Raw genomic sequence first — 23,426 nt, forward strand, 5'->3', positions numbered from 1 at the left:
TTGGAAGTTGGAATATCGCGGTGTGTGCATTACACGCTCTGACTGTGATGCAATGCAAGCAATTCTATCATAAGCATTAATTACTCTACGTTCACTTACAAAAATAAAATAAAAAACACTTTATGAAACTATTTATATGCCGATTTGAGATTAGATAAACATTTTTTTTTTAATTTTTTTTTATACATATATACTAAATATGGGTCTTATTTGAGTCAATTATTTATTATTTTATTTAACTTTTTTTTTTATTTGTGGATCTCACACCTATTTATTTTATTTAACTATTACATTTTATTTACATGATTTTTTATAATTTATTTTTTTTGTAAAAAACCTATACAAATTAATCCCAAATGAACACTAAATTTAGAGTACATTATGAGATGAGAAAAAGAATATAGTTGAACTTGGAGGTAAGTATAGAATATTTGGAGAGTATAATAATTAGGTGAAACACTATTTTGGTCCCTACATTTTGAGATCATGGTCAATTTGATCCCTACATTTTAGTAGTAGTTAATTTGGTCCATGTTATTTTTAAGTTGAAGTCAATTTAGTCCCTATCATTAACTTACAAACAAAAAAATGCTTATGTGGCAAATGATTTGTCTTGTTGGTGCACGTATGGCTAATATAATAATATATAATTATATATTTAAATATTTAAAAAGCCACCTAAGCATTGTAATTTTAAAAAAAAATCCATTTAAAAAAAAAAAAAAAAAAAACGAAATGAGTAATTGAAAGAATTTTTTTTTTTTTTTATAACAATCCTCAATTTCTTTTGTATTCTTAAAGATTTTTCTTAGCTTCAAACACTATTCCCAACAACTCAACAATCTAAAACTAAACACTAATCACACAGACTCAATTTTCTGTCATATTCTTCTCTTTTTATCTATTTTCCTAGCAACTTCACACAACTATCAACACCCCAAATTTAACCATTTACAGCCACCATCAATATCCAAACCATTGAAGGTAGAAAAACTCAACCACCCAAGACCGAACCCCTTAACCACCAGAAATTGGTTTTGCCATTTATAATCAAATAGTGCATTCAAAACCACAAGGCCTAGATCTGTTTGCCAATATCGAATCCTAATCACCCATCCTGAAGTGAGTGGAGGTAGATATGTTCCGGTGAGTTATCAGAATGGATGAGACCCACTTCTCCTCCTTACGTCATCCATGGCGGCGTACTCCACGTCCACAGTTCCCTTTGGTCATCTGATGTCGAATCCTCACATGAAGCCACTGATGTCCCCTCTTGCTCCACCATGCTCAGCCACAGTTATTGGAAAAATAGATTTGGATTTTTGCTTCTATGTGTGAGAGAGAATGAGACAGAGAGAGAGGTGAAGAAGAAAGTAAAACAAAGTGCTACTGGAATGTTTGGTTTCAGATTATTGTATTGTTGGATATTGTGTTTTGTATCTAAGCTAAGAGAGTCCAAGGATGAAAAAGAAAAGAAAATAAATTAAAGATTAAAAAAATAATTTTCTTTATTTTTGTACTTTCCATTTTCCAATCAATCTTTTAGTTTTTTTTTTAAATGGATTTTTTTTAAAAATTAAAATGCTTAGGTGGCTTTTTAAATATTTAAATATATAATTATATTAGCCACGTGTGCGCCAACAAGACAAACCATTTGCCACGTAGACATTTTCCGTTAGTAAGTTAACGGTAGGAACTAAATTGACTCCAACTTAAAAATAACAGGAACCAAATTAACTGCTACTAAAATGTAGGGACTAAATTGATTGTGACCCCAAAATGTAGGGACCAAAATGATGTTTTCGCCTAATAATTATACTCTATTTTCCTCTTATAATAGTAAGTTCTTCTATTTTTTTTTAAAAAAAAAAAATTATTAGTAAGCTCTTTTAATTAATTTTGAAGTGGGATATATTATTGGGTTTGGTTAACGGGTGTCTTTAGGAAAAATGTTAATAAAATATTTTAAGAAAGTTTTGGCACTATTTTTATTAGAAACATACAAAGATGTAAAAAAATTAATTTCTTTTTTCTTTTCTCATAAATTTTTTCTAAAAATACTAGTATATCATAAACTAATGTCTTTAGGGTATTAATTAATTTTTCCTTATAGTGTATTATTAATGTTGAGAGAAAGAAGTATGTATTTATTATACTCACTAAGTATTTAATAATATTTATGGATGCGTGGAAAAAAAATGACATTTACAATGGCCAAAATTGTCTTCTATGTTAATTAGATAGTAATTTCGGGATTATATTTCTAGAATGCTCGGAAGAGTCTTTATTAATGGATGTGAATGATTCATTTCTCATTCATAAAGGTACTTAATTTTTTTTGTTTTTTTGAGAATCAGGTACTCAAATTAGTAGAACACAAAGTTATTAAAGCTTGAAAGATTAGTTTTCCAAAACAAAGCTATTTTTTTTGCGAACGGGTTTGTCAAATTATGTCAGTGTCATATTGTGGCATGCATGCTATGGTCGGTTTGTCTTCACTTTGATTTACTACTTGAAATGTGTAAAGAATTAGTTTGATTGAATGCGTACGTACTTAACTTATCATCTAACTGTTTGTTTCCTTCTCAAAAAAAAAAAAAAAAAAAAAAAAAAAAACAGAAAATTACTTATGAATAACCCAAATCCAAAAGAATTCCGAAGTGAAACCTTTCCATTACTAGAAACAGCAATTTAAAAAATGTATGTGGTGAAAGATCATGCAACATCATTTTCAAAGTTTCCTCATGATCAAGCTGAAGCATGGGATATTATTATATTAATGAAAGTTGGAAGTTTAGAATTGAAAAATGAAACTTCACTTAACGCTCATTTTCCTTCAACAGTACTTCTAATTAATATGATTATATGACATCAATTTTCATAATGAGTAATTATAGATTTACATTGTACTAACAATATAAATCTTACATAATAAATTAAACAATTAAGTTTAATGTTGTACATATTTACAAAAGAATATTAGATGTTGTATAATTTTTTGTTGTTGTTGTAAATATGTATAATATTGTACACATTTATTTAGCTTGTAATATAAAGTTTACAATATAAATTAAGAATTTTTTAAAATAATTTTATTAAAAATTGAAAAATGAAATAGCAGTATAGAGATAAATTTAAAACCAAAAAATAAATGAACTTAGAAAAGAAGAAGTTGAAATGACGGAGAAGGTTGGAAGAAATTGTGGAGATGAAAGTGAAACAGAGATGAGATGAGGTGTATGGTCTACCATTTTGTCAGAGACAACGTGTCTGGGCCCCACATGTCGTGATTGCTTAGACTACATTTTCAATAATAGTATTATTATTTTTTTCCCACCCACCCCAATTAACCGTGGCCCTCAGCATGTTCATGTTCCATCCAGCCGGGCCCACCAACGTGACTCACTGTTTAAACTTTTTTACATTTTAGATACGAAGCCGACGTGGCAATGACGAGCACGGAACGATAGTTTTACGATACACTCTGATGGATGATGTGGTGGCACACGTGTTGGGCTTTGCAACGTACTCCCCGACAAAAATTAGCCCCGGTAGACGTGCCCCAAATCAAGACCAAGATTTTCAACTTTGAATTTGCAATGTGCTTACGAGTTAGTTACGTGCCAATCCTAGATAGATAATAGATTGCCTATCTATGATATGATTTATCTGTCTCATTCGAAGTAATGACGTCAGACATGTTATAACTAGCAGATCAATTAATAACCATCTCTGTCCAGTTTGGGCAGCCCAGGGATACTAACCTAAACTTGTTTCGTTTTATAGCCACACTTGTATCGAGCTTGTTTTCGCACTTCTTCTTATTTTGTATTTGTGTAAACAGCTTGATTTCTAGGGGTTTTTTTTTTTTTTTTTTTTTTTTTTTTTTTTTTTTTTTGCATAAAATAAGACCAAATTCTTCACTTGAAAGCTATCTTTAAAGTGTTTTGGGTATGAAATACTTGCACCAATCTCGTTTTTAAGCAAAAATCCAACTTTTGTAAAATACTAGGAAGCACGGCATAGACATAACATAATTATGAGTATATGGACACAAATATAATACGGTGACACGAGTAATTTTTAAAAATTAGAACACAAAACTATAAGTACAACACCAGTATATTACAAATACGACACAGATACAACACTCTAAGTAAAATGTACGTACTTCCTATAGATGAAATAGGAATGCTCAGATACCAATATCTTATTGCATGCTTATTTTTGAACATTAGTGAATGTAATTGAAGTAGTTTTGACAAATGGCAACATTTGCTTCACAGTGGCAGTGAAGATTATTTGATTCATTTTGCTTATAGTTTGTTTTGATTTCATTGGATGCTGCAAAATGTAATGTTTGCACCATCCATCCCAATGATGGTCATTTACAAACATCAATTAATGTGATTCACAATTTAGTATACCATGCATGCATATATAGCACAAGTAACATTTAGTGTGCGTTTGGATACCGCTTATTTGGCTAAAAACAATAAAAAAATAATTTCCAGATTACTGCTCATTGCTGGGTTACTATAGCTTTGCCTTAATGCACTGTTCATGTATGAACAGTGTAAGAGGCATTAGTAAAAAAAAAAAAAAATGTAGAAACGTGCAGATGCAGACGTGATCCAAATAGGCCTTAAATGTGAAAATCAGCAAGTGCAGTTCGTGTGCATGTACTCGAATGCTTCTTAATTAACCAAGATATGTATCAATTCAAGGCATTTTCTTGATACATACTTTGAGGATGGATTGGTTACTTCCATATATATGCACCTCCACATGTTGCATTAGATTTATCCAAAAATAAATAACTTGTTGCTTTAGATATAATGATAATCCAATAAGCTAGAAGTGGTATAGAATGAAGCGTAATGTAATATATATGATAATGATATAACCTTTCTAATTGAAAAAATCAAGACGTCTTTCTCAGTCAAATGAGAATATATTCCCGGATAAAAAAGGTGGGTGAGCGAGTTCATGTAAACCAATCAAACTAATAATAATAATAATAATAATAAAGAGTGTAAGCCAATATGGATGGTTCTACTGCAAACGAGTAGTCCTAATTTTTAAGTAAACAGCTGGACACCATTTTGCGTGTATCCTCAACTCAAGAAATACAATTTTTAACACCATCAATTATTGAAGGATATTTTTAACATTGTCAGCTCTATAATTTGGAATTCTATACTTTTTCTTATATGTTACAAGTTATAACCTATAATGATGCAGATTAATGTAGAAGATCAAAAGAATGACAGAGCAATATTATTTAGGGGTGCAACTGCAAATATCACTTAGAAAGGCAGTAAGCTCGTCCTCTTTTTTTCATGCTCCAATAATCAGGCTTAGTTATTACTTATTCGAACAGTTTCTCTGTAAAAAAAAAAAAAAAAAAAAAAAAAAAAAAAAAATTATGCACTAAAAAATTTGAGTGTTTTCTTTAAATTTTGAAGAGAAGACGTAATGGCTGTACCCTCATGTTTAGTTGCATGATTCCTTCTTTAAAAAAAAAAATGTTTAGTTGCATATGATTGTTGCCTCTAATGAGTTTGGAAGTAATTGGAACATGTACTACATTTCTCAAGTTAAAAGTTTGACATTATGGATCCGTTTGGATTGAGCTTGTTTTTGCTGAAATTGAAAATACTGTAGTGAAATAATTTTTAAATGTGTAAATAGTACTGTGGGACGCATTTTTAATGAAAAAATTGCTGAAAAATGTAATTTGTGGGACCCATGAACAGTACATGGATGCACTGTTCATAGAAGACTTAGTCAAATGTTGCGGCTAACAAAAAAAAAAAAAGGCAAAATGCGAAAGTTGAAACGCAGTCATAGCTTTCAGTCCAATCCAAACACATACTATATAAAAAATAAAGTTAAAAGTTTGACACAAATACAGATTCTTAATTCCACTTTACACTTCACCAATTACAACTTGACATGTATCTTTTTTGTTTTCTTCATAAAATAACCAAATTTTAAAATGAAGAAAAGAAATCCAATACATTGCACACGACAATCATTGGAGTATAAAATGAAAGACAAAAAGTGAGATAAAGGATTTCTATTTGTTTGGCATGACCTAGTTAAATAGAAAAATTGGAGATAAAATTATTTGACAAGTTGTGATGGTAAGGGACATCGTAAGGGTATGTTTGGTATGCAGTAATAGATCATATAATAGAATGATTATTCATGTGTAAAAATTATTTGGTTATTTGTTTGTATCTTCATTGCAAGAAATTATTACTCTTTAGGAATAGTTATACCTTAAATTGAGGAGTAACTATTTCTTCCTCTAAAAGGAATGTAATAGCTAGCTAACATATTCAACAATGTTGACATTTTCTCACCAAAATTTAAGAGTAATTTATATATATATATATATATATATATGTATATATATATAAAATTCTTTTTTTTTTTTTTTTTTTTTTTTTTCATTTTGTCTATCTTCTTTTTTAAATACACTTTACAACAAACTTTTTCCTCTTTTTATATACCATTAATTTTTTTTTTTCATTTTTTATTTAAAGATTCTTTTGCTTATTCTTTTAAATACAATTTTCATTCTTTTCAATCCAAAAAATTATTTTGCTAATCAACAATGGCTCTTCAAATAAAGAGAGTCACTATTCATGAGCAAAAAAAAATCATCTATTTTAGAGATTCGATGAGCTTTACTTTAATGATAAAGTACCCGTTTGGGTACAGTTGAAACAAAGTGCGTTTGCGTTTCAGCGTTTTTTTTTTCGTTGAGAAGCACATTTCAGTGCTTTCTAGTGGTGAACAGTTCACGGGACCCACAAACCTCTTTTTTCAACAAACTTTCATTAAAGATGGGTCTCACGGCACTATTAACATATTTAAAAATTATTTTCCTATAGTGTTTTCAATTTTCAGCAAAATAAGCGGTATCCAAATGAACCCATAATCTCTAAAATAAAGAGGATTTTGGCTTTAACTAAATGGTTGTAGATGCTCTAGGCATAACAACTTTTGAAATTAATATATTTCCAAAATTACAAAATTTCATATGCATTATTCTTTACAAACTTTTCATATGAAATAGCTAATTTAGAACCAAATGTATGAATAGGAAATAATAATTATTCCATTATAATAATTTTTATTTCTAATAATAAAGATTATTATTCCTATGGTAATTTTTATTAATGCATGCCAAACTTGTCCTAAGTTTAAATTTAATTATAACATATATATATATATATATATATAAAGGTTGTCAATCGTAACACACCTTGATGAGACTGATGAACTCTCTTGCCCAAACGACCTCATCAAGCATATCTATCCACCTTGCCACGGCATGGATGAGAGCAGGCGAGTCATCAATAAGAAGTTTCAATGTCTCGGACAGTTACCAATTAGTTGCCAGATCGTTGGAAGCTCATCAAAACCCACATTAATAAGCCCTGAGGTATTACAAAAAGAGCACTAAAGCCACAATTAAGGCCCCAATGGCTAGAAACTATGAAGTTATATATACACACTCATCATAATCAGACAAGGGACATACACATATACCCAAAACTCATAAGCAGAGGTATTTCTAATATCCTAAGCTTTCTCGTTTCCTCAAAAGCTTCTGTATACTGACTTTGACATCGGAGACGTTGTGGTAGGCACCACATCGGTGACCACTTGAGGAACGCCTTACACTACATTTGCAAGTACAGTGATGTGGATTCAACTCTATCTGGACGACTACTGAAAATTTTTACATCATCACACCTTAATAGTCGTATAAAGTTTGCGGGTGACTAATTGCTAGTCCAATGTTAGGGTAAGACTAAATGAGGACAATGACAACATTACCTTCCTAGCTAGAAGGGTAAAAACAAAAAATATCACGGGAAGTCACCTAACTACTAATAACATTTATAAAAGAAAAAAAATATATCATAAATTATTTTATAACCACTGTGATATGATAGAGTGTGGGTAGTGAAAGAAAAATTATAAGTCTATGTATAAGTGATAAATGACCATTTATAGTCTGTTATATTAAAATTGTAGTAAAAAAAAAAGAAAGTGTTTTGTGGTCGGATTAAAATCAGATACAAATCATGTAATAGTTAGGATTTTTACACCATACAATTGCAAATCAAAGATTGAGATGAAAAGTTTCTTAATCTCGACATTTGAATAAAATATCTTTAAAGCTTCAGCATTTTGCTATTGGACGGTGCTAGTAGCACTTGAGGTAAAAACAGTGTCAAATTTAGTCGACGATGACAAAATAGTATTTGACACTAGAATTGTTTGAAGTTTCAACACGCGCGGTGACAAGTTTTCCACTGCATCTACCAATAAATGGGTGAGAAGAACAACACCTTTACATACAATAGAAGACATGTAAACCTTAGCTAATCATACTCATAGCCCATAGGTTCATAAGCATAAAGTGAATGATTGATTAAAAAACAGAAAAGAAATAGTATTGTATTGCATTGCAAAAAGAGAGGCATATAATATATGCAGGGATTTTGGCAGTGACAACTAATAATGAACACTATATTCAGAAAAAAAATAAAATAAATAAATAATGAACACTATAGTACGGACATGTTCATCGGAATTTATCTGGGAGACTGGGGGAGAGTTCCAGGTTCCAACTCTCCATTCGTGTCTGTGTCCTTAATGTTTCCCCAATAGCCAAACCGCACCCCACCGGCTCACGAGAAATTATAAGGTTCACGTGGGTCATTCAGATCAAAGCCAAAAAATATCCTAAATATTTTAAAGTTAAAAACAAGGACTCATTTTCTGACCGGTTATCAGAAAAGAAAAAACAAGGACTCATAAAAAAGTAAAAGAAATCTGCAGTTGAAAATCCAGATGTCAAGATCAGGAAACATCTAGTTCCTGAACATGCTCGAACTTTAACACTTAACACGGGTATATAAGCCTACCTCGTTTCATTTTCACAACTCACTCAATCGAAGAGTATAACAATATTGCTTCGTTCTTTCTCGTGAGCTTCCTTTGATTTTCAAAGCATTCGATAGAGGAGCATTAATTTCCTCGTGGAATGCGCTAGCTTCTTCTGCTAATTGCTTTTAAAACTAAAAGCAGTGATCTTTCACTCATAAAAGCTTCCTTTTCATAACTCATAGGAGTAATTCTTTTGCATAAAGCTTAATAATTTGTGTGAACACTTTCGACTCAGCAGCAGCTAGCGAGGGCTTTTCATTTGCTGCACCGGTGAGTTTTTAAAAGGAGCTAGACATTTTCTGAGTATATATATATATATATATATATATATATATATTTAGCTTTTGTTGCTGTTCTTCTTAAATTGTTTTGTGGAAATTCCAGCTGCCTGCGGTGACCAATATATTTTGAACTGTTTCTTTGATATTCGAGGTTGTTTTTTTTTTTTTTTGAAGAGCATGCCCGAACTTGAATACTGAATATATATATAGTTCCGAATGAATTTACGTTCCTTGCACCTGATTTTCTCTCGCAGATCACGACGATTCGTTACCAAATATTATTGTAGCGAACTCTGTAAAACTTTTTAATTTGATCAATAACTCTGTTTCTCTCTAGAATAACTCTACCTGAAAACCAAAATAATTAGAAATAAAGACAAACAAGTTCAAACATCATCTTCAAGTTCATCAAAAAGAATATTTTCTTTTTGCTGTCTTAAACCTGAAAATTTAATTTAAGGTTGTCCGAGCACTTTTTTTCTTTTAATCTAAACATTATCAAACACTTTATGCCCCTCTCTTTTTAATAGTCGGTTTCGTGAGATTTTCTATGTTTTCCAAATTTGTTGTTATACGAAAAAGGTTTGTATCTAAAATCATTTCCACCGTTGCGGCTGTTCAAACCTCAAAATCATTTTGTTCTATGTTGCAGAAACCGCCTGAACTTCGTGTAATTGGTTAATTAACCCAAAAAAAAAAAAACTTTTATTTTTGGAAATAATTGAAAAAACAAAATTAATTGCCATATCTAGGATTTTTTAAGGTTTGAATTAATATTTCTTAGCCCCCAAGAAAACTTGTGCCGTAATTCTCATCTAGCTTCTAATTATGAGGAGTCAAAGTTTGTGAACATATATAATATAAGAGAAGGAAAACAAGTTAAACAACCGAGTGTGTTTGTTTGGATTTATTTATTTAACTAACTGCGTTTTTCATAAACAAACAACGAAAGAGGCTTTTGAAAATTAAAAGTTTTTGGGTGCAATTTGTGTTGGTGAAAAAATGATGATCAACAAGATTCCATCAATACAGGCATTGAGGTGGATCCCTCCACCACAAAAGTCACTTTTGAGGCGGACCTTTACTATTACTACCACCACTTTAATCCCTCTATCATTGAAGTCACATCGCAATTATCCGAATATACGGATAAGCTTATGCGAAACTTATAACCCCCTAGGTTCTTATAAGAATCTCTCTTATGTCTTATTGGTGATTTATTTATTTTTTATCTATTGATTAAACTAAAGGTTCATTTTTAAATGATGCGACAGTTTGTACATTTTTAGATTTTGTAAAATTTTCATGTTGTTCTTAGTTATGTTTGTTGTTTCATTCTATATGATCATTTTTTTTTTTTAATATGTTGGGACAGAACTTAAGAGCTCAAAAATGACGGTCACACCAAAGATCTCCATCAACGATGGGAACCTTGTGGTCCAAGGGAAGACCATTCTGACAGGAGTGCCTGATAACATTGTGCTGACTCCGGGACCTGGCGTGGGGCTTGTCACCGGTGCTTTCATTGGTGCCACGGCTTCTGATAGTAAAAGCCTCCATGTGTTCCCTATGGGTGTTTTAGAGTAAGTTATAATGCTTTGTCATGCACTTAATGTAGTATGTGGAAATGCATGAGTGTAATGAGAAAGTTTGCTATTAATATTATTGATCTGCACACTTGCAGCCAACTATGCTAGTACAGTAGTTTTGAGTTTTAGAATCAATTGGTAAATGAACTCTCACTATTCTGAATTTAACCTTATTTTTATTTTTTATGCCATAATAAGACAATTCATTTGTCAAGTTTTAATGTTTAACATATGTTAAAATTTTCCAAGTATAACTGTGAGATTGATTTGTAACAGGGATCTTAGATTCATGTGTTGTTTCCGATTTAAGCTATGGTGGATGACACAAAGAATGGGGACATGTGGGAAAGATGTTCCTTTGGAGACCCAATTCATGCTCATAGAGAGCAAAGATGACACAGAAGGAGGCAATCAAGATGATACCCCAACCATCTACACTGTCTTCCTCCCTCTCCTTGAAGGCCAGTTCCGTGCTGTTCTGCAAGGCAACGACAAGAATGAGATAGAGATTTGCCTCGACAGTGGTGAGTAGACCATGGCCATAAAAATTTATCTGGTGCAGGCAAAACACACCTTGCCTTTCATACCATTATTTAGGGCCATACCTTCCGTTAATTCAGTCCCATCCCATCTGCCATGAAGGGGACTAACCAGTAACCACCTGTATGTGGGGTGGAGCTGTCATTAATGCGAACAAAATCAGACAGGAGAAACCACTGAATGACTTTTATCATTCAAATGAATCAATCTATTGGAGTTTATAGCATTTGCGGAAGAAAAAAAAAATAGAAGGGATCGAGTTCGAATGAACCGAAACAACTTGTTTTTTGTGGTGTGATTTGGTTTTGCAGGAGATAATGATGTAGAGACAAATCAAGGCCTTCACCTTGTTTACATGCATGCTGGAACCAATCCCTTTGAAGTAATCAACCAAGCTGTAAAGTAAGTCCTGAACTTCCTTGAATGATGTTCTTGTCTTGCATTTAGATTCTTCTTTTTCCCCTCTGAAATGCTGTAAGCTAATTCTTTTTAGGATTTTTCTGTATTTGATATTATCCATGGTTACAACAAAAATGGTAAAAATGGATTTTGAGTGAAGATATTGTTTTTGCTTCCTACTTTCCTGTGAATGAGTCATGACTCCTTAATTTCTATTTGTTAAACAGGGCTGTAGAAAAGCACATCCAAACTTTTCTTCATCGCGAGAAGAAAAAGGTAAGAACAGATCTCTTTGTTTGGTTCCAGTCAATTGGAAATGTGCAGAGCTTAAGAAGCACAGAAACTATTGAAATATAAAATAAATGTTAAATAGCATAGCAAGTTTGATCGGTTAATTTTATAAGACATGTCTGAATGCTTGTTATTCTCAAAATATGAAAAAAATGTTCAATAGCAAAGCAAGTTGATCAGTCAATTTCATAAGAAATATCTGAATGAATCTCACTGTACTCTTTTGCTGTTTGTATTCAGTTGCCTTCTTTCCTTGACTGGTTTGGCTGGTGCACATGGGATGCTTTTTACACCGAGGTCACAGCTGAGGGTGTTGAACAAGGCCTTAAAAGGTAATTATAAGCTGATGGCACTGAGTTAGACAGCATCAGTACTTGGTAATTTAAATTCCAAAAACAACAATAATAGATGCTTTGTCACTGATTTCTGTTCTGGAACCAGCTTATCTGATGGAGGGACACCACCAAAATTCCTTATCATAGATGATGGTTGGCAACAGATTGAAAATAAAGCCAAGGACACCAATTGTGTTGTACAAGAAGGAGCACAGTAAGATCTCTCTCTCATACACATGCACATTTCAAGCGATGTGCTATATACATTATGAATTTCCATTTTCTTTTTAACCCCAATAAGGAATTCTTGATGCTGTGATTATTGTGCCATTCATTTAGTTGATTTCTTGTCATGTCATGCAACATGAGAGACCTGTGGCTGTGAGGAATTGCATAATTCAATTATTCATTTTGAGTCTCCTATTGGTATATTGGAAGAGGAACAAAGTTTGCATTAGAAGACAGCTCATTTGAAGTTTCAAAGATATTTAGTTTCTAGTTTTATTTATGCAGAACCTCAAGGGACTATTGTGTGTCAGAATACTGTTTCTTCGTGTTTAAAATAAATTCCCTGAGTTATACTTAAAGTTAGACTGGATTCAAGAGATGTAAAGAAGTAACCTAAGGAACAACCAAAGAGTGTTAACCCAGTGTTTGACCTGTCATTATCTAGCCTTGTTTTTCTGAGGAACTTTTGGAATATGAGCTTTGCACTTGTGGGTTGCTGACCTTATCAGCCCATGGGTGAGAATTTTGATATGCCAATCTATAAGCAGAAACCAACAGAAAAATTTATCTTCAGTACTTTTGCTGTTATAATACCCATTGGAGGCAACTATTTGAATCACAGTATTTCCAGACAGATTGTATATTTTGGCCCTCATAGTAATGCAGAGACATTGCAGGACACTGTCTAATGCCTGAATCTTTTCTTGATTTTTGGCCTTAGCTTAGTCTAGGTGCTGTCTCTTCATGTGCACAGCTTGGTAGAGGTCAAGTTGTGAGGATGGCCTCTATTGTCATCTTACTGAAGCACAACCAACCACCACCACATACATCCCCCCCCCCCCCCCCCCCCCCCCCCCTGCAGGCGCGCGCGGCCCTCTGTTCTCTCCTTTCAAGTGCTCATTGTTCTGAATAAGGCATTTGGTTATTGATTTGTTGGCTAATTTATTTCTTGCAGGTTTGCAACCAGATTGACAGGAATAAAAGAGAATGAAAAATTCCAAAAGAACGGCCAGAAAAATGAACCTGGCTTGAAGCAAGTTGTGGATGAAGCCAAGCAACATCACAATGTGAAGTAAGTACTCCAAGTTGATATTTTATTTACTCTTTTGGAATTCTACTGGGGTGTTGCATTTCAGGTGTGTATCCCAAAACAACTGATAAGAACTGCAAAGTATTCTTCTTTCCTATGGCCTTGAATACTTTATACAATCTCTGTTTGCTATAATCTTCAGATGCCTTAGCTAAATTCGCAGAAGCGATATTTGTTTTTTGTTTTTACTATCTTTGGATCATGTTTGTTTTTGTTTTTGTTTTTGTTTTTTTTTTTTGTTTTTACTATCTTTGGATCTGTTCAGACATGATAGCCACTCAAACAAAATAGATGCTTTTTCTTTGCTTAATATCCTGTAATTGAGATCTGAAAATTGAATTGTAAAAAAAAAAAAAAAAAAAGATATGACCAAAATTGCTCTTTTATTTCATGCTTTATGAGCATGCTATCTATAATCTAGTTTGTGCACAATTTTTTTAGTCAAATCATTGGACGAGTGGAAGAAATTTTATTAGTAGCATGATCAGAATGATGGCAAAAGTGACTATTGGGAATTTGGGAAAGCATATATGTGGTGGCAAGGGATATGAAGTAATATGTTCAAAAAGTGGTTCAACCTTGTGTTAAGAATAAATAAATAAATCAAGGAAAACACATTTCCAAGGAAATAACATATTTTACTCATGAAGTTCCATTTCTATTACTTGTTGTCACAGGTTTGTGTACGTATGGCATGCTTTAGCTGGCTACTGGGGTGGAGTGAAGCCGGCAGCTTCTGGTATGGAACACTATGACACTGCTCTTGCATACCCAGTGCAGTCCCCCGGTATAATGGGCAACCAACCAGACATTGTCATGGACAGCCTCGCCGTCCATGGCCTGGGTCTGGTGCATCCTAAGAAGGTCTTTGACTTCTACAATGAGCTTCACGCTTACTTAGCTTCATGTGGAGTAGATGGAGTAAAAGTTGACGTACAGAACATTATTGAGACTCTTGGTGCTGGCCATGGTGGTAGAGTTTCTCTCACACGTAGCTACAGCCAGGCCCTTGAGGCCTCAATTGCTCGAAACTTCTCTGATAATGGATGCATTGCTTGCATGTGTCACAACACTGATGGGATCTATAGTGCCAAGCAGACTGCTGTGGTCAGAGCTTCTGATGACTTTTACCCTCATGACCCTGCTTCCCACACCATCCATATTTCATCTGTGGCTTACAACTCTCTCTTCCTTGGAGAATTCATGCAACCTGACTGGGATATGTTCCATGTGAGTGGATATTAATCATTTTTTGCCATAATTTGCTTGTTCATCAAGCCTGAATCCAATTATTTGAGCCAGTGTTTGAAAAGGGCATTTTGAGAATTAATGAAGCATGTTCATTTCTCATAGATCTAGAAATGAATATTTGATCTTCACATGCTTATCAGTACTATAAGATAATTTAATAATTCTAGAAAACAACATGATTGCATAAACCAACTTTTTATATTTGGTGAAGGCTTTGATGGGTCAAGTTTTATCTTGTTTTAAATACCCTCTTGCTAAGCAATTTACCATGATGTTATTATCATCTAGTTGGAAATGAAGGAATACAAACAATGATTTAAATTTATTATCATCACAAGAAACATTCTTGAATTTGCAGAGTCTACACCCAGCAGCAGATTATCATGGTGCCGCTCGTGCAATTGGTGGCTGTCCAATCTATGTTAGGTATTGTTTCAAGGAACTCTATAAATGAAAATAACTCAGTTACAATGTGAATTAGTTTTTGTGTTGTTTGTAACACATTATGATAGCTATATTTTAATGCAAATCTTTACTTCTTGTTAACAGTGATAAACCTGGCAATCACAATTTTGAACTTTTGAAGAAGCTGGTCCTCCCTGATGGATCAGTTCTCCGTGCGCAGCTACCTGGTAGACCCACTCGTGACTGTCTCTTTGCTGATCCAGCTAGAGATGGGACAAGGTTTGTTATTCTCTCTGTCATCTTCTTATTAACATGTTTGATTCTTTATCATAGAGCTCTCCTAGAGAACTCGTAGTGAACTTGTGTGAAAAATTATATTTGCAGCTTGCTCAAGTTATGGAATGTGAATAAATGCTCTGGAGTAGTTGGTGTGTTCAACTGCCAAGGTGCTGGATGGTGCAAGATTGAGAAGAAGACCCGCATCCATGATGCATCTCCTGGCACCCTTACTGGTTCCGTTCGAGTTGCTGATGTTGAACTCATTTCTCAAGTTGCCGGTGCAGATTGGAATGGAGAGATGATAGTTTATGCCTATAGATCAGGTAACTTTTCTATTTTGAGGTGACCATTTGTGTGAAGAAAAATTGACCTGTAGGCGCTATTGTAAGCAAGCAACTGATGTAAATTTGTGGATGAAGAGTTTAACCAAATTAAGTTGAAGATCTGGTCCAAAATGAACCATTGTAGGGGATTTATTGAAACCATTGAATTTGGAATATGGTAAAGTAGCTCCAGCTTGGGGAACTACTCTTTGCAATGGCTCTATTTGCGATATTCTTATGAAAGAGTTAATTAATTTATTAGAATCTTCAAGTAATACTAGAATTCATTAATTCAGTCTTATACATTTGCTCAAAATAAGGAATCTTGGTAAAACTTCTATTCTTATTCTTACAACATTCTGAAAAATTGAAATCAACCCTACCTTTATGGATTTCAGGGGAAGTGGTTCGGTTGCCAAAGGGTGCTTCACTGCCTGTGACACTAAAAGTTCTTGAGTACGAACTTTTCCATTTCTGTCCACTTAAGGTGAGTCTTTCTGGTTGCTCGTTTATGTCCTTTTCTCTCAGGCTGCGCTTTTAATTAGAGATACTGAATTTGCTGATTCTCTGTGATGCAGGAAATAACATCCAGTATTTCATTTGCACCAATTGGCTTGCTCGACATGTTCAACACTGGTGGTGCTGTGGAGCAGGTTGAGATCCACATGGCTTCAGACAGGAAACCTGAGCACTTTGATGGTGAAATTTCCTCGGAACTGACTACTTGCCTCAGTGAGAACCGATCTCCAACCGCAACAATTACGCTCAAAGTCCGGGGATGTGGACGGTTTGGTGTTTACTCTTCCCAGCGCCCATTGAAGTGCAATGTGGGCGGTGCTGAGACCAGCTTCAACTATGACTCTGCCACTGGATTGGTTAATTTTGACATCCCTGTGGCAGAAGAGGAGATGTACAGATGGCCTATTGAAATCCAAGTTTAAGTAGTTCAATACAACGAACTTGTTGAGTAGCATGCTACCATTATTAGGGAGAGGTGATGCATGGCTTTAGACTAGGTGACTAGGTGACAATGTGTACTACAAGGTGGAGTGAAGGAGAGCTTTACATTTGAATAACTGGGGCGAACCATGTCTTGTTGTTTCCATTTCTCTTTAATAAAAATGCTTATTTCTTTATGTGCTATAAATTCTTGGCCATGTTAAGCCAATTGAGTATGGTTCGCGGCTTGGTTGCAAAAGAGAATGAGGCAAAGAAGAAACCGGAAATATTTTGCGCTATGGTTACTACAATTTTACTACATTGACCTTATAAAATAATGTGTCATCAATATAAATATTCATTTATGAAGTGGTTGAAGCCCACCAATCACATTTAGTACCACATCTATTTGTATGTTTAGTCATCAGTCATGGATACTGGGATCAAACTTACCTTATAGCTGTCTTGTAGCACTGATGCAACGAATGGAAGGAACAAGATAAATAAGAACAATATACATGTTCAGGAATTATTGAGTGCTCAAATTGTAAACTTGGGCAATAAAATAATCCATGCTTGGAAATTTTATTTTTATTTTTTTAATTTTTTTTTTAAATTTAAAATTTTTATGTTTCATTTACATCAAATAAATGAGGAGGAAAAGAAACCAACTATACCATGAGATTACTGATTGTCAGAAATTAGGAAACACTTTTGAGCACTCTGAAATATGATTTGTCAATGGATGCGGCTTACTTGATGCCAATCTAAAAATTACAACTTCTCTATACAAAATTGTTGATTAATTAATCTCTCTCCAGGTGTTTTTTGTCTATGCTTGCTAAGCAAGTTGGACCTCATACAAAAGTCTTGGCACATAAAGGAGTGTTCTGCTTTTATAGAGGCCATAAATAAAATGATAAGTAGCTCAAAAATGTAATAGATGTTCAAAATATTGATGTTCACCAGAAATCCCTACAAGAACAAGTTCCATTGATGAATTTATGGAATCGAATCCAGTCCCTAATATTGATTTCCCGATCATATATTTTGTTGATAATCTTTGTCACTTCATGGCAATCCCCACAAGTTCTTAGATTCTTTACTGCCCTAATTGTAGCTGGTGCTTTACTCCTTAATAGCCCATAAGCAATGGCTAACCTCTCACTATGCTCACCAAGGGCACTCTCCTTCTCTTCATGAACCACGTTGTGTAATACATCTGAAACACACGGTTTGTGCTCATATTCAAGAATCCATTCTGAAATCTCTCTTAAAACTTCTCTTAATTCCTTTGGTCTTAGGATGGGACCAGTCACCCATTGCAAACACATGAACTAATCCATCAACATCAATGGAGCTGCACCCTGGAACTGCCTTGATGCCTATCTCCTTCATCTTCTTTCTCAGGTGGCTCATCTTCTCCCACTGAGAGATTGATGCATACAAATTTGAGAGGAGTAAATAATTATCTTCATTTAGTGGTTCTATTTCAAGAAGTTACTCAGCTACAATTTCACCTCTACCTAACGTCATATTCTTCTTGCAACCTACAAGCAATGTTCGCCTAACTACTGGATTTGGTGGAATGGCCAAGTCCTCAACAAGATTGCAAGCCTCATCAACAAGGATGGCTCGGCAGAGTAGATCAACCATGCAACCATAGTGTTCCATAAACGGTTCAATTCCAATTTCAAGCATGCTTGACCAAAATCTCCAACCCTCTGAAACTAGCCCACCATGTGCACATGCTGACAAAACACCAACGAATGTTACATGGTTAGGCTTCACCCGAAGAGAAATCAGCATGATCATTTACACTAGGAGAAATCAAACGTAATTTGAACCTTTGGCAAACAAATAATTATTTAATAAGCTCACAATTGCAGTAAACCTCTAATGCATAATGCATTAGCTAATTTGCGTTTAAAGGATAAATCTAAAGCTACTCTTTTATGTCATTACCTTGGCTTCTTCCATCTTAGAAAATGTCTCCAAAGCATCTTCCAAAAGCATATTAATTGCAAACCCCTTAATCATTGTACTCCAAGCTTTTATATCTTTCACCAGTATTTCATGAAAAACCTTCTTTGCTCTTAAGTTCAAGATCAGTATCAATCATCTGCTTCTCCATATATGCATGAACTTACTTACCAATATCTAGAGGGAAAATTATTAGGTACTTTCAGAGTATCATAAATGCGTACTCCCCCCTCTCACATGAATGGTGGGTCCCACCATGAATTTAATTAGTGGGACCCACCATTTATGTGAGAGGAGAGAGTACGCATTTATGGTACTCCGGGAGTACACAATAATTTCCCTATCTAGAGACCCTGCTATGGCACAAGCTGAAATCACGGTAACCATCCCTTATCAGGTTCAACACCCATCTTCAGCATTTCTCTTAGCAGATCCAAAGCCTCATTGACTAATTGAACCTTTGCATACCCACATATCATCGCACTCCACAGTCCTGAAAACGAAGTTCCTCTCAGAAATTTCATCAAACACTTTCTTAGATAACCCAATGTCTTCGCATTTTGCATAGAAATTCACCAATGTAGTTTGAACAAACGGGTTGGAGCCAAACCCAGATCACAAAATACACATACGAACCTGTCGACCCTTTTGAGAAATAAAGGCTAAGGTGAACGAGTTTGGACAAGGGTACCCTCTTTTAACCAATCTTTTGAATTGATTAACGGGTTCCCTTAATGGAATTTGGATTTGGGAACAATCCTTAATCATGGAATTCCAAGAGAATATGTTTGGGTTTGGGATTTGAGAGAAACTCGGCAGTCATAATTGATGTCATTGAAGGGTGAGAGAGCACAGAAGGCTATGATTTTGGAGAAGGAGGCGGGTGTGGATTTGGGTGAGGACTCACATGTTGGGGCATTATTGGATTCATCTGAATGTTTTTGTATGGTTGGACAACGCGGGAAACTTCACAACCACTTCTAACGGTTAAGTTTGGGAACAAACAAATTGGTGCCCTTGCATGATGATTTTTTTTTTTAATTAGTATCTACTCTACCATTCAAGGAGTAATACTTAGTTACTCCTAGAACACGGAGAATGGTGCTCCTTCTTTTCACATTCATAATGGGGTTTGTGCGCGCCAAAAATGAGGCTGATGGGCTGGTCCTCACAATCTATTTATGATGTGAGCTTTGGATTTTCTGACTTGGGTAGTTCTTAGTTCAGAGACCCAATAGAACACTCTACTCCTACAGATTCCTCCCCTTTCTCTCTTGTTGCTCTCCTTGTGTTCTTTGCTCTATGTTCTCTCTAGAATTCTCCCAACCCCCAATTCCCCATTCTCGCCTCTTATTTATATCTCAAGATTAGCGGAGGGGTTATGATTACTCAAGATTATTAGTGGGCAAGGGGGTCCAATTCCATTGCTTTTAAGTGGGTGTTTAGTTGGGAGTAGGAGTAGTGACTTTGGAACTGGTTCCCACCTTAGGAGGGACGTTCGGTAGCGATATTCCCCAAGGCAATACCGGGCAACCGAGATATAGCATCCTTGAGCAATAACGTTCCCGACCAAGTTGTGTTAGCTGAACAGGTCTCTGGTAATGAATCGTGAGATGTACAGAGTAAAATTGCATGTCTAATGGGCTTTGAATTGAGTGTAAAGGTATGAGGTCCGGGCCCATGGCCTCAGCATGCCTAGGGCCTAGCTTCAGACAAGAGGATTGGGCCCATGGGCCACATTATAAGGTTGAAGTTCAAGGCCCAAACGGGCCTGGGGATCCTATGCCGTACATTAGCCCTCCCTTGAATTGTGCCCGGCCCTTGGGGACAAATCAAGGACTCTAAGATACAAACTATCCGAGAAGCCTAATGGGTAGATACTAGGCAGTTAAAAGATTCATTAATGTGCCTTTAAAAGGGGCATTGTATCTGGTTGTTTGGTTCAACCATCATCATTGTCTGACAGTTCGTGAATCGAGGCAGCGCCCGTGGCAGTTACAATGGGGATTCGTAGAATTTCCCGCCCCTTATTTATTAAATGCTATTTATTCCTCCTTTGGCTCTTATATATATCTCCTTCTAAGTCTCTTCTTCACTTTTACATTTTCCATCCTTCAAACTCCCTCTCTGCCGAGCATACTACTTTCGTGCGCTCATCTTCCAGCCCAGAACACCATTCCTTCCTAGGGCCCCTAGTAAGTCCTCTCTGCCTTTCCTTTTACTCTCTCTTCTTCTTTCAGTTTTCCGTTGTTCTTAGTTTAAGAACCTTAGTCTAGTAATGGGCTATTCCCACCTTCTATCTTCAGAAGCGTTCTTGGCTAGCTTTAGAGCAGCCTACAATGTCCCTAAAGATGTTGGCATCGCCTACTGTCACGTGGGCGATATCGATCTCCATAAGCATACTGACCTAAACACAGTATTTTTCCCCCTTATGGCCATTCTCGAGGGTGGGGTTAGGTTCCCCGTTGACTCTCTCATCATAGGCACCCTTAGATTTTATGGCTTGTGTCCCAACCAACTCTCCCCCAATTTTTACTGTGTGGTGAGTTGCATTAGTAGGTTAAACCAATTGTTCAGTCTACAGTTAAACCACCATGATATTAATTTCATGTATAGTTTGTGCAGGAACATTAAAACCGACTACTACTTAAAAACTAGGCATATGCGAGTATGGCTGATATCATGCCTTCCTGATTCCAATAGAAATTCAGTTGGGGAATTTGTCTGGGTGAGCAGCAATTGGTTTGCCGATGAACTCCCTTATCCCTTCTCACCGCGTGACGTTGGTCAATACTGAGAACCTTTATTTGCTTTAAGTTTGAATCTCTTAGTTATTTGCATATAAATTAGCCGGTCTTTTGTTGGTTTGTTGCAGAAGGAAGAAGGTTTCAACTAGATCTCCGAGTTGTACATGTGAGAGATCTCAACTTCGTCCTTAGGTCGAAGATTTTTGTGCACATAGACGGGCAACTCCGAGCATCCCACTTGATTCTCGGCGAAAGCATTCAGCCAAGCGTTGTTGGTAGATAGCCCTTTGCTCTCATACATAGACGTCCGGCACGCAAACTTCCTCCCCCCCTCACTGACTACTGGTGAAGCTCGAGACCTTGGCCTTCGTTATACTATCGCGAAGGACCTTGCCCCAGTTAGAGACGAATCAACTGAGCGCGTTTCTCGAAGTCGCAGGGAGCATATTCTCGTTGAAGGGAATGAAGGTTAAGTCCAAGCAGCCGAACCAGAAGTAGCCGAGGGCGAACAGGGAGTGGAGATGGTAACTAGGAGGAAGTTAAGTGCTGATCGGTTTCTTCCCAGTCCCCGATCACCAGCTCAGCCCCAACAACCTCAAGGCCAGGACCATACTCCTCCTCCTTCTCCCCCCCCCCCCCTCCCCCATCTAGCCGTCCTAAGAAGAAGCAACGTGTGTTGGACCAAACACTTAAGGTCTCCAGTGACGCGCCCGTAAAAACTCCCCCTCAGCCATTAGGCGGGATCACAATACGGGAATCGGTGAGTGGTCCCTGTCCTGCTGCCTGGGGCGGCACTGAAATGGCCTCATCTTCGCGGACCATGCCCAACTGGCAGCCTACTTTCACACTCGGCGATGGGCCCCTGCCAGCCTCTGCGAGTATAAGAACTTGGGACAAAGGTGAAGGAGGGTAGGTGGTGTAGAGCTTGGTGCACGGAGTGTTGCTGTCTGAGGACGTCCAGTTCTTCTCGGACGGCTCTAAGGAATCCATTGCATGGTAGTTGCAATGGCACACCATCGCGGTAATTTCTTCTCATTCCTTTTCTCATTTATTTTGTTGCGCGAGTGATTTGATTCGATTTTTTTTTTTTTTTACTCCTAAGTTTGTTATTGTGGTGTTACCAGGCTGCGCAAATAACCCATATCCTTGGTGAAAGGATGAAGGAGCTTACCAAGGAGGCTGAGCGGGAGAAGGCGTTGAAGGATGTTGCTAATGCCACGGCGCGGGACAAGGGCCAAGCCGCTGAGGTCGCCGAGAAGAATGCCTAATCCTCGAAGAAGGCCCGGTTGTTAGCTGAGAGGAAATTGGCAAATATGGAGGCCAAGCTGGGGGAAATAGCTAAAGTTGGCGCAGGCGGAAAGCTTGAACTTGGCCCATGTTGATGAAATGGCCGATCTGAAGGCGACCCTTGAGGCCTCTGAGAACAAGTGGTACAATGAAGGCTTGATGGATGCTAAGAACTCTGTGGAGCCTATTGTCCATCAAGCTCGGGTCCAAGGGTTTGAGGAGGGGTGGTTGGTTGCCCTTCAGGCGTTGGGAGTACCCAAGGATTCCCCACTGAGGAATCTGGAACAAATCCCACGCCCGACTCCTGCTCCTCTTGTTCAAAGCCAGGCTGACACTGCCGATGATGAAGATACACCCAGCATGGGGGAGCTGGTGTAAGCAATTGGCATGCACGTGGAGATTGTTGATCTCGAGGTCACCAGCAACCTTAATGCCCCAGAAAATGAAGAAGCCCAACAACCGCCTACCGAGGATGTTCCAGAC

At 36.3% G+C, this 23,426-nt stretch overlaps 1 protein-coding gene and 1 pseudogene across 1 annotated transcript; one reads left to right on the forward strand and one right to left on the reverse strand.

The window, feature by feature from the left end:
* Nucleotides 1-8,967: 8,967 nt before the first annotated feature.
* On the forward strand, nt 8,968-17,134 carry LOC126693013 (probable galactinol--sucrose galactosyltransferase 2). The gene is made up of 14 exons (XM_050388864.1): nt 8,968-9,246; nt 10,633-10,840; nt 11,123-11,370; nt 11,698-11,788; nt 12,013-12,061; nt 12,317-12,408; nt 12,518-12,625; nt 13,595-13,711; nt 14,407-14,959; nt 15,339-15,406; nt 15,530-15,664; nt 15,770-15,987; nt 16,386-16,474; nt 16,566-17,134. Exons 2-14 carry the CDS (start codon nt 10,650-10,652, stop codon nt 16,926-16,928), a joined length of 2,322 nt encoding a protein of 773 aa, XP_050244821.1. The 5' UTR covers nt 8,968-9,246; nt 10,633-10,649; the 3' UTR covers nt 16,929-17,134.
* A 754-nt stretch (nt 17,135-17,888) lies between these two features.
* Nucleotides 17,889-22,673, reverse strand: LOC126691239 (pentatricopeptide repeat-containing protein At4g21065-like; annotated as a pseudogene).
* Nucleotides 22,674-23,426: the final 753 nt, after the last annotated feature.

Source organism: Quercus robur, chromosome 7 (assembly GCF_932294415.1).
Source record: "Quercus robur chromosome 7, dhQueRobu3.1, whole genome shotgun sequence".
In the NCBI taxonomy this organism is placed as follows: domain Eukaryota; kingdom Viridiplantae; phylum Streptophyta; class Magnoliopsida; order Fagales; family Fagaceae; genus Quercus; species Quercus robur.